Below are 12,212 nucleotides of genomic sequence, written 5' to 3'. Positions count from 1 at the left end.
ACTTTCCTTTCAACTGCTTTGTCTTTTTATATCCTTAGCAAAATACAGCCTCCAAAGCTGAACTCAGTACTCAAAAGTGGGGCCTTACCGATGATTTGTACAGGGGCATTATCACCTCCTTCCTTCTGCTGATTATGCCTCTCTCCATAACATCCTAGCATCTTTCTGACTTTTGCCACTGCCTTATAGTATTGCTCTGCCACCCTGAGATCTTCAGACATTATCACCCTGAGGTCTTACTCCTGGTCTGTGCACATCAGTCTTTTTCCCCTATTGTATACAGCTTCTTTGGATTTCTGCACCCAAAATGCATCACTCTGCATTTCTTTGCATTAAAGCTTAACTGCCAAGCTTTAGTCCACATTTCTAATTTTTGTAGATCACTTTTCATGTTTTCTGCCTCTAGGGTGCTCAATCTGTGTCAAATTTTTGTAGAGATGCTTGGAGGGGGAAAGAGTGAGATGGGGAGATGCTGCTTGGAGGGGGGAGAGAAAGGGGAAAGATGCTGCAAGGGGGAGATGGTGAGAGAGAAAGGGGGAAGATGCTTGTAGGGAGTAGAGTGGTAGATTCTGCTTGGAAGGGGAAGAGAGGGAGCGATGCTGCTTGGAGATGGGGATAGAGGGGAGAGCTGCTGCTTGGCAGGGATAGAGAGAGAGGGGAGAGCTGCTGTTTGGCGGGGATAGAGAGAGAGGGGGAGATGCTGCTTGGAGGAGGAGAAAGAGGAGGAGATGCTGGTTGGAGGAGGAGAAAGGAGGAGATGCTGGTGGGAGAGAGGGGAGATACTACTTGGCGGGGGAGAAAGAATGGAAATGATAGTGAAGGGGAGAGAGAGGGTAAATGCTGCTTGGAGGACGGTGATGCTGCTTGGTGTATGGGGAAAAGAGAGGACAATTCTACATGGAGGAGGGAGAGCGAGAAAGGGACTTACTGCTTGGAGGGTGGAGAGAGAGATGGGGAGATTTGGCTCAGAGGGGGAGAGAGGTGTTGCTTGATGAGGAAAGATGCTGCTTGGGGGAAAGAGAAAAGGTAGATACTGCTTAGGGGAGGGGAGAGTTAGGGAAATGCTGCTTGGAGGAAGGAGAGAGGGAGCGATGCTGCTTGATAGGGGAGAACTGCTGTTTTGTGGGGATAGAGAGAGAGTGGAGATGTTTGGATGGGGAAGAGAGAGGAGGAAGTGCTGCTGGGATGGGAAAGAGAGGAGGAGGTGCTGCATGGAGGGGGAGAAAGAGGAGGAGATGCTGGGAGGGAGAGGGGAGATGCTGATTGGCGGAAGGGGAGAGAGAGAGAACATGCTTCTTGGAGGGGGCAATGCTGCTTGGTATGTGAGGGAGGAGAGGACAATTCTGCTTAGAGGGGGAGAGAGAGGGGATAGATGCTGCTGGGAAGAGGGAGATGCTGTTTGGTGAAGGGGGATAGAGAGAGGGGGAGATGCTGGTTGATGGAGGGAGAGGGAGAGAGGGGGTGATGCTGCTTGATGTTGGGGGAGAAAGAGGACGATGCTTTAAGGGGGAGTGGGGGCATATGCTGCTGGAGAGGAGACAGAGAAAGGGGGAAATGCTGCATAGAGGGGAGAGAGAAAGGAGGACATGCTGCTTGGAGAGGGGAAGGGGAAATGCTGCTTTGAGGGGGGATATGGGCAGAGAGATGCTGCTTGAGAGAGGGAGAGAGCTGCTGCTTTGCAGGAATAGAGAGGGGGGAGATGCTGCTTGGATGGAGAGAGGGAGGTGCTGCTTGGAGGGGGGAGAGAGAAAGGAGGAGAAGCTTCTTCAATGAGGGAGAAAGAAGGGGAGATGCTGGTTGTCGGAGGAGAGAGATGGGAAATGCTGCTTGGAGGGGGGCTTTGCTGTTTGGTATGTGAGGGAGAGAAAGGACAATGCTTCTTGGAGGGGGGAAAGAGAGAGGGGGGAGATGCTGCTTGGCGGGGTGGATAGAGGAGGAGAGATGCTGCTTGGGGTGGATAGAGAGAGCAAGAGAGATGCTGCTTGAGGGATAGAGCGAGGGGAGATGCTGCTTGAAGGGGGAGAGAGGTAGGGAGATAGAGCATGTGGAGGGGGAGAGAGAGAGGGGAGATGCTTCTTGGAGGGGAAAAAGAGAGGGGAGATGCTACTTAGAAGGAGGAGATGCTTCTTGGAGAGTGAGAAATGCTTGGAGGGGGAGAGAGTGGAGCTAGATGCTGCATAGAGAGGGGAGATGCTGATTGGAGGGGGAGATGCCGTTTGGTGTCAGGTGGAGATAGGGAGAGAGATGCTGCTTGATTGGGAGGAGAGAGGGGAGAGCTACTGCTTTGCAAAGATAGAGTGGAAGAGATGCTGCTTTGCGAAGATAGAGTGGAAGAGATGTTGCTTGGAGAGAGGGAGGGGAGAGATGCTGCTTTGATGGGAAGAGAGAGAGGGAGGTGCTGCTTGAAGAGGGAGAAAGAGAGAAGGAGATGCTGCTGGGAGGGGTAAAAAGAGATGGGAGATGCATTAAACGTTAGCGTTTAACTTTAAAAAAGGAGACTATGATAAAATGAGAAGAACGGTAAAAAAAAAACTTAGGGGGGCAACTGAGAGAGTAAAAACTGTACAACAGGCGTGGACGCTGTTCAAAAATACCATCCTGGAGGCCCAGGCCATACATATTCCGCAAATTAGAAAAGAAAGACGGAAGTCCAAAAGACACACGGCCTGGTTGAAAAGTGAGGTGAAGGAAGCTATTAGGGCTAAAAGAAACGCCTTCAGAAAATGGAAGAAGGAACCGTCTGAAAATAACAAGAAACAGCATAAGGAGTGTCAAAGCAAATGCAAGGCGCAGATTAAGAAGGCCAAGAGGGAGTATGAAAAAAAGATAGCATTAGAGGCAAAAAAACATAGTAAAAAAATTTTTCGGTATATTAAAAGCAGGAAGCCGGCAAAAGAATCGGTTGGGCCGCTGGATGACCGAGGGGTAAAAGGGGCGATCAAGGAAGACAAAGACGTAGCGGAGAGACTGAATGAATTCTTTGCTTCGGTCTTCACCAAGGAAGATTTGGGTGGGTTACCGGTGTCGGAAATGGTATTTCAAGCGGACGAGTCGGAGAAACTTACTGACTTCACGGTAAACCTGGAGGACGTAATGGGGCAGTTCGGCAAACTGAAGAGTAGCAAATCTCCTGGACCGGATGGTATTCATCCTAGAGTACTGATAGAACTGAAAAACGAGCTTGCGGAGCTACTGCTAGTGATATGCAACTTATCCTTAAAATCGAGCGTGGTACCGGAAGATTGGAGGGTGGCCAATGTAACGCCCATTTTTAAAAAAGGCTCCAGGGGAGATCCGGGAAATTATAGACCGGTGAGTCTGACGTCGGTGCCTGGGAAAATGGTAGAGGCTATTATTAAAAACAAAATTACAGAGCACATCCAAGGACATGGATTACTGAGACCAAGTCAGCATGGCTTTTGTGTGGGGAAATCTTGCCTGACCAATTTACTTCAATTCTTTGAAGGAGTGAACAAACATGTGGACAAAGGGGAGTCGGTTGATATTGTGTATCTGGATTTTCAAAAGGCGTTTGACAAGGTACCTCATGAAAGGCTACAGAGGAAATTGGAGGGTCATGGGATAGGAGGAAATGTCCTATTGTGGATTAAAAACTGGTTGAAGGATAGGAAACAGAGAGTGGGGTTAAATGGGCAGTATTCACAATGGAGAAGGGTAGTTAGTGGGGTTCCTCAGGGGTCCGTGCTAGGACCGCTGCTTTTTAATATATTTATAAATGATTTAGAGATGGGAGTAACTAGCGAGGTAATTAAATTTGCTGATGACACAAAGTTATTCAAAGTCGTTAAATCATGACAGGATTGTGAAAAATTACAAGAGGACCTTACGAGACTGGGAGACTGGGCGGCTAAATGGCAGATGATGTTTAATGTGAGCAAGTGCAAGGTGATGCATGTGGGAAAAAAGAACCCGAATTATAGCTACGTCATGCAAGGTTCCACGTTAGGAGTTACGGACCAAGAAAGGGATCTGGGTGTCGTTGTCGATAACACACTGAAACCTTCTGCTCAGTGTGCTGCTGCGGCTAAGAAAGCGAATAGAATGTTGGGTATTATTAGGAAAGATATGGAAAACAGGTGTGAGGATGTTATGCCGTTGTATCGCTCCATGGTGCGACCGCACCTTGAGTATTGTGTTCAATTCTGGTCGCCGCATCTCAAGAAAGATATAGTAGAATTGGAAAAGGTGCAGCGAAGGGCGACTAAAATGATAGCGGGGATGGGACGACTTCCCTATGAAGAAAGACTAAGGAGGCTAGGGCTATACAGCTTGGAGAAGAGACGGCTGAGGGGAGACATGATAGAGGTATATAAAATAATGAGTGGAGTGGAACAGGTGGATGTGAAGCTTCTGTTCACGCTTTCCAAAAATACTAGGACTAGGGGGCATGCGATGAAACTACAGTGTAGTAAATTTAAAACAAATCGGAGAAAATCTTTCTTCACCCAACGTGTAATTAAACTCTGGAATTCGTTGCCGGAGAAAGTGGTGAAGGCGGTTAGCTTAGCAGAGTTTAAAAAGGGGTTGGACGGTTTCCTAAAGGACAAGTCCATAAACCGCTACTAAACGGACTTGGAAAGATCCAAGATTCCAGGAATAACATGTGTGGAATGTTTGTACGTTTGGGAAGCTTGCCAGGTGCCCTTGGCCTGGATTGGCCGCTGTCGTGGACAGGATGCTGGGCTCGATGGACCCTTGGTCTTTTCCCAGTGTGGCATTACTTATGTACTTATGTACTTGGAGGAGGAAGAAAGAGGGGGAGATGCTGGTTGGCGGAGGGGGGAGAGAGGGGAAATTCTGCTTGGACAGGACGATGCTGCTTGGTGTGTGGGAGAGAGAGAGGACAATGCTGCATGGAAGGGGGAGGGAGTTCTCTATTGAACTCCCCAAGGTACCTGAATGTAACTCACCTTGAGCTACTACTGAAAAAGGTGTGAGCAAAATCCAAATAAATAATAATAATAAATACATTGTTTGGCTTGTTTTCAGAAGACAAAACCTCCTTCAGTATCCTGACCTGAAGAGGGAGGATTTGGCCGCTGAAAGCTAAGTCAAAAATGTGTTAAATTATTCCAGTGAAAAGATACCACCTTATTTGCCATTATTTGTTTTATTTTTATTTATTCATTTTTAATTTAGCCATTTTCAGTTTTTGACATTTGCATCTGTCATCTGTATATTTTTCCACAGTACAGGAACACATGCATCACTGTTTTTCTCCGGTGTTGCACTGTATACAGAGTCTGGCTTCAGTTTAATTTTTGTCTACATTTTTCTATTTTTAGTTTGTGGTTACTTATTCTATTCTTGTTGAGGGTCTATCTGTTTTCTGCATGCCTAGGATTGATCTGTACTAATTTTGCTTGCTAGTTTTCCCAGTAGGTATACTGATGTTCTAGTGCCCACTTCAATGTTTATTTTGTTGCCTTTTTCTAGGTAGGGTCTTGTTGTATGACTCCTGGAAGTTAGAGCTATCATGGTGGGTAGAATTGCTCTATAGGTCCTGAGAAATATTTGTAGGGTTTTGTATTAATTCACAATATGCCTGGTATTGGATTTTGGATTTAGCTCACACCTTTCTCATGTGCGTTACATTCAGATAGAGTTGGTATTTTTTTGTCCTTGGAGAGCTTACAGTCTGTTTGTACCTAAGGCAATGGTGAGTTCAGTGACGTGGCCAAGCTGCAGTGGGATTTGAACCCTGGCTTCCCTGGGAGTCAGCCTGCTGTTCTAACCATTAGTACAACTAATACAGATAATACATGTTCCAAACATGTTTGGTAACTCAATAATAGACTAAAAGCCAGCAGATCTGAAGCCTGGTGGCCATTTGACAACTTATCAAAAAAGACTGATAGGCAAATCATTTTATGATTGCCATTAACCACAAGATTTCTGTTATAGTTCTGCTGACCATGACCAAGAGGAAGATGCTGGACTGGTTGGGGGGAGGGGCTAGGGTTGACAGAGAGTCAAGTGTTACTACCTGCATATATTTCCAGAATACTACAAATATTGTTCTGTCTAATATATTATTTTTGGTGCATTGTTTTATTTTTTGGCACATAATTCCTGGAATTTATTCATCAGTAACAGAGGTACTAGGAGGGGAGGTAACTGGTGCACAGCCACAGCAACACAGTGGAGAGGTCCTCCCCTACTGTGTCAAACGTGCCTCCCCCATCCATTTATCGCTGACATAGATGTTGCCTCCAACCCCAAGAATTTTGGTGAGGCAAGTTAAAATCTTTGGGGTTGGAGGCAACACATATGTCGCCTCTGCAAACAGCTTGCGATTGTCAGCAGCTCTAAAACTGCTGATCAATGTGGGTTCAATATCACCCAGTGCATTTCCAGTATATTCATATTTATCTCATGCATATTCATTGTGGATATTGTAAAAACATGATTTGTTATGAAGTCCCCAGGATAGATTTGGAAAGCTCCAATTTACACCATTTATTTAAACTTAGCTAAACAATAATCAGAGCAGTTGCAGATTCAGTAGGGAAGGCACCACTGATGCCAAACAAGCTTTGTAGACCGATTTGGCACTCTGTGGGTCAGTAATTAAAAACCCTGCAGTGCACCATTATAGCACATCCTGTGGCAGGGGTGTAAAATTGCAATACTAGAGGGCTGCAATGCAGCCAAATTTTCTGGATACCCGAATATTCATTAGATATATTTGCATATTGTGGAAGCAGTGCTTGCATATATATTTCTGATTGGTATTCATTAGGAATATGCTGAAAACCTGGCTGGTTTGTAGCCCTCCTAGATTGCAGTTTGACACCCTGCCCTATGGGGATGCCTAGGAAATAGTGACATGCAATTACCTTTATTAATCCATTACAAAACATTCTCCTTATAAGTCACATGCACATAGTAAAGAAGAAGTGGGCCTTTATACCTATATAAATTTTGTGGGTGTTTTTCTCTCTTGCAGGCAAACCTAACGAAAAAGAGATAATTCTGTTCAAGCATGCTGCTTTGGTGCATCTCTTAGTAACCGTCCGTGATCTTCTGTTAATGTGCAGCTTAGATGCAGCAGTTGGTCAGTATAACAAACAAAGATGGATATACGCTTATGAAATCAATAAATTTTGAGTTTGCAGTAGACCTTGTCACAGTCTAAAAGGGAGCAACAGTTGATGACATCAGCCTAAGGACAGGGGTAATGAACCTCCAGTCTGTGGACAACAGTTTTAATTGCTGCAAACCGGAGAAGCCAGGTAGTACAAGAAATATCAGAGGACAAAAGTACAAGTACTACCAAGCACCAGTCATTAAAATCCCTAAATAGCCATGCCTTCTTCAAGGGTAAAATTTATAAAATACAAACAAATATTAAAGGTTGCAGAATCAATATCACTAATATAATTTGAACTAGGCATAAAAAAATAACTAACTAAGGGGCCCTTTTACTGAACAGCGTTAAGCCCTAAAACGTAGTTAGGGTGCCAAAAACAGGCTAATGCGTTTTCCAGTGTTTGCCTGTTAACGTGCGCTACCTCTCATTTTAGGCATTTTTTTAAATAGATTTTTTTCAAGGGGATGTGTTATGGGTAAACAATGGGCATGGATGCATTAACAAGCTAGTGAATTCATATTTGCGCTCACTAACTGGTTAACACGGATTTAACAGAAGAGTACTTAGTGCCTCCTAAATAGGAGGTAGTAAGTTCTCCTGTATTAACTTTTTTCAGGTAACGCGTTACCTGAAAAAGAATTGAAAAATGCCTTAAATACTGCTGTGCTAGAAATGGGCTCACCGTGCAGGAAAGTCCCACATTAAATCATGCGAAGACTGTTTTGTAATGTATTTTAGTAAAAGGGCCCCTAAAAAAAAATAAGGTGCCCTTGTACTAAAGTGCAGTAAAATCTGGGCTTCCGACGCAGTAAGCCGATTTCTAGCATGGCATTTAAGGCATTTTTCATGGCAGCATTTTTCAATTCTTTTTCAGGTCATGCGCTAATGTTCACATTGTTACCTGGAAAAAAAAGTTAATACAGGAACACTTAGGGCCTCCTTTTTAGGAGGTGCTAAGTGCTCTTGTGTTAAATTTGTGTTAACCAGTTAGTGAGTGCTAATAAGAACTCGCTAGCTGGTTAGCACCCTTTAGTAAAAGGGTTTCTAAATGCACAAATATATAGATAACTAAATAGAAAATAAATGACAAATTTAAATATTCAGTTGACTCCTTATAGGTCATATCAATCTAATTAGAAAGTGGTAAAAAGCTCTTTAAAAAGGTTGTTGTTTCTCAGTGTCCTCCTTTGATTTATAATTTTCTTTGTGTTTAGAGATTTTATCCCTGAGGAAGGTGTGTGCCAAGACATGACCATCTAAGGTTTTATGGTTCCTTTCATTACTTTTTTTTCAGAAATCGTTAAACACAACACATGACATGAATGATAACAGGCTGTACAGAGGAAAGGCATAACAGAATGATAACAGTTTCAATATCACACCCTCCCTCCTACAAAAAAAAATATCCCACGTCTCTGTTCACAGCCTAGTACTATAGCTATAGGAAATGAGGAAATGTAACTTTTGTCAATAAAATCAAGTCCAATAACATTGATTATTTAATACATTTTTATGATTGGTAAATGGTAGTACTTCTCAAACTTTTGTCCTCCAACAATTTTAAATTAATGTAGTTTAAAAAGACATTTGTATCCTGCCTTTCTTCAAGCTTATTCAAAGCAGGTTACAATAAAAACCAATCAATGCTAACATAACTGAACCCAAACACAGATATCTTTCATTGCCTAACAATGTGTTATCTGACTAGCATTAAAAAAAACCTCAGCCTCTTCTCAGAGTCATAAAACATTTACACAATCCACTAGTTTTATTATCCAATACAGTCCAGGTCTAAAGGAAAACCCATATTTTTAAAACTTTTTCTTGAACTGATTGTGATTTCTTATTTCCTCAGTTCCCAAGAGGGAAGATTCCGAAGCAAGGCACTAGCCCATGTAGTATACACTTTCATGTAGTACATAATCTACCTTCTCTGTCAGAAGGAAAGTTCAATAGCTGATCAACTGTGACTGTAAAATACTTGATAGGACCCAGAGTGTCACCCATTTGTTAATATACCTGGACCAATTCTCCAGTTTGCTTTATGCAGTGAAGAAGCACAGTCCTCTCTTTTTGTTCTTCTGAATGATCTTTGCTATAATGTTTTGGATTATCTGCAACTGGGCAACTACTTTCAGCTAGGGCTGTACATTTAACACATTAATAACGCAATTAACACATTGTTTAACTCATATTAAAATTTTTAACATGCGTTAACGCCTCTCTCTCACTCACCTTCTCATGGTCACTGCACTCAAAGCACACCGTGTGTCACCCAGCTCCAAGCCTCTCTCTGAAACAGGAAGTTCTGTCAGAGGAGGCAGAACTTACAGAGAGAGGCTTCGACACCGGCGACACAGCAGTGAGGAACAGGGAAATGGAGTTGCAGAAGAGTGGGTTCTGCTGGAGAGGTAAAAGGAGTTTGCACTGTCAGCAGAAAAAAAGGGAGAAAGATATGGACTCCATCGGGGGGGAGTGGGCAGCGGCAGCAGAAAGAAAAGAGCCAGAGATATGGGGAAGGAGGGGGCAATGGCGGGAGAAAGAGGTGAAGAGCAAATGATGCGGGGGAGGGGTAGCAGTGGCAGCAGAAAGAGAAGAGTGAGAGATTCAGGGAAGGAGGGGGCAATAGCGGGAGAAAGGAGAAGAGGTGGAGGTGCAGCAGCACAGGAGAAACAGGAATAGAGCCAGAGATTTGGGGTAGAAGGAGACCATGCATGGCAGGAGAAAGAGAAAAGTGAGAGAGTAATGGTGTGCTACAGAGAGGGAAAGGTAAGAAGAGGTGCCAGGAGAAAAAAAAAGGGAAGAGAGAGAGAAAGAATGATGGGGACCTCAAGTGGGGGGGAGACAGTTGCTACAAATAGGGGATGGAAGAATCAAAGAAGGGAAATGGTGCCCATAGAAGAGAGGGAAGAAAAAAAGAGAAGAAAACAAATTGTAATTATGGATGTGTAAGTGCTTTGAAAATATGCCTCCATGTATACATGCTAAAATTTCAACTGTTTTACATTTGGATCATGCGATTAATCCCGCGATTAAAATTTAAGGTTTTACTCCATGGACAGCGCTACTTTCAGCGTATCCTGAAAACCCATGTGAATTGATATCCATGAGGACTGGAGGTTTCCTCACTGTGCCTAAGATGACATGTAGTTGATTTCATTCCAAATGCAACTTGAGTAAGATTCGGTGCTAGTTTTTGTTTTGTTTTAGGTGGTTATTTTTTTTATCTACCGGTGACTTATCAACTGAGTTCCCACTTATGGATTTGTTTATATCCTAAACCAAATCTATAAAAACTTGATCATTTAACTTATTTAACATATACTACACTTATATCTATAGTATTTTAATAAAGGAACCTCAAAACACAAAACAACATTATGAATTATTACCCAGTTTCAGAGAGCAATTTTATAAATTCTTTTCTGCATGTGAAGCATGTTTTACATGCAGAAAGGGCTCTTATAAAATTTCATGGCTGAATGCATGTATATAAATATGCATGTTGGCATGTATGCTTTCCCAGGGCTGGGCAGAGCAGGGATGGAATTGCAATGTAGATTAGTGTTTCATAACTACATTAGTACATGCATAGCATGCTTGCTCACATTTATACCTTCTTCAGAGTAGGTGTAGATTTATGTGAGAAAACATGAATGCTAGTGGAGATAGTTTTGTATGCCTATTTTATAAAGGCACAAAGGCAGCTATGTTGTCTTTATAAAATGCCAGTATCCATGGGCGTAGTTTGACTGTTTCATTTGGGGGGGGCAAAGGATGGGGCGGAGCATATTAGAATATTCATTTGCATATATATATATATATATATATATATATATATATATATATATATATATATGCAAATGAATATGCTAATATGGAGGAAGGAAGGGAAAAAGTTTTGGGAATATCAAGCCAGCTCTTTCTCCCTTCCTTCCTTTCTTCCTCCTTACCCAGCATTCCCTCTTCCTCTTCAGTAGTATTTACCCACTCCCTTTCTTGTTTCTATCCATCCCCTTCCCCATTCTATCCAGTGTCTTCCCCCCCTCCCCCTTCACAGCAATGACAACGTGGATGCAGCAGCTCACAGGTTTGCTTGCTGCGTTTGAGTGAACGGCGACGGCTGCGCGGGGGAGTGGAAGCAGAGACTTACCAAATGGCTTCCTTCCTTACCGTGGACTAGACAGGTGCCAGCATTTCCACTCCAGCGGCGAACGGGCGGGCGGCCGAGCGAGCGGAGGTTGTAAAAGCAGCAAGCAGGCACACTCGTCTCCGTCCGCTTCCCTGCCCTCTCTGCGTCCCGCCTTCCTCTGATGTCATTTCCTTTCGGTCGGGACGCTGAGAGGGCAGGGAAGCGGATGGAGACGAGCGTGCCTGTTTGTTGCTTTTACTACTGGCGCCCCGCCCGCCAGCTCACCGTAGCAACTTCCAGTAAGTCGTCATCGTTTGGGGGGGGCACTGCCCCCCCCCAGTCTACGCCCATGCCAGTATCCAAAGAACCTTACTCTCAAACTCTCTATACCAAAGTATTTGGAAAATGTTTTAAGGACCATTATATATGAAGCACAAAATTATTTCAGCATTCTCCGAAGACAAGCAGGCATAATATTCTCACATGTGGGTGAAATCATCCATAGAGCCTGGTGCAGACACTACCATAGTGCACTGTTTCTTTAAAACTGTGAGGCAATACCCCCTCCTCATATGCGAGGGTGCATTCCTGCCTGACGCTCGAGTGCGGGACAAGCAGTCCATCGTTATCTGCGGAGCAGAGAGGTTGGTTTTCTAATCTCTCCTCTGTGCGCAAATTTTTTCCTTTTGGTGCCTTCCCTTTTTCAGGATATTTTTTCTTCATATTCTTCATTTTCTTTATTAATTTTGTTCAGTTTATTCATTTTTAAAATTATTTTTCATTTTTTAACTTTTCAGCCTTTGGGGACCTCTAAGCCCATAACTGGTATTTTCAGTGCTTAGCTCCGGAGCACCAGGACATAAACTGTAGCTTCTGCCTGCATATGCAAGCGAGGACCCTTAAGGCCCACAGAGACCAATGTGAAAAACCTTTTGGTTCTGCATCAGCATCGAGCATAGCAGAGGA

General features: G+C 43.5%; 1 protein-coding gene across 1 annotated transcript in view; it reads left to right on the top strand.

Annotated features, from left to right (window-relative positions):
* Nucleotides 1-12,212, top strand: part of SHOC1 (shortage in chiasmata 1) — a 93,275-nt gene that overhangs the window by 67,847 nt on the left and 13,216 nt on the right. The window contains exon 3 of the mRNA XM_030193763.1: nucleotides 6,971-7,078. Within this exon, the coding sequence (XP_030049623.1) occupies nucleotides 6,971-7,078 (108 nt within the window). The remainder of the gene's footprint in view (nucleotides 1-6,970; nucleotides 7,079-12,212) is intronic.

Source organism: Microcaecilia unicolor, chromosome 2, assembly GCF_901765095.1.
Source record: "Microcaecilia unicolor chromosome 2, aMicUni1.1, whole genome shotgun sequence".
NCBI classification, from domain to species: Eukaryota; Metazoa; Chordata; class Amphibia; order Gymnophiona; family Siphonopidae; genus Microcaecilia; species Microcaecilia unicolor.
Note: the sequence above shows the minus strand (reverse complement) of the source record. Positions and strands in the feature narration are given on the sequence as shown.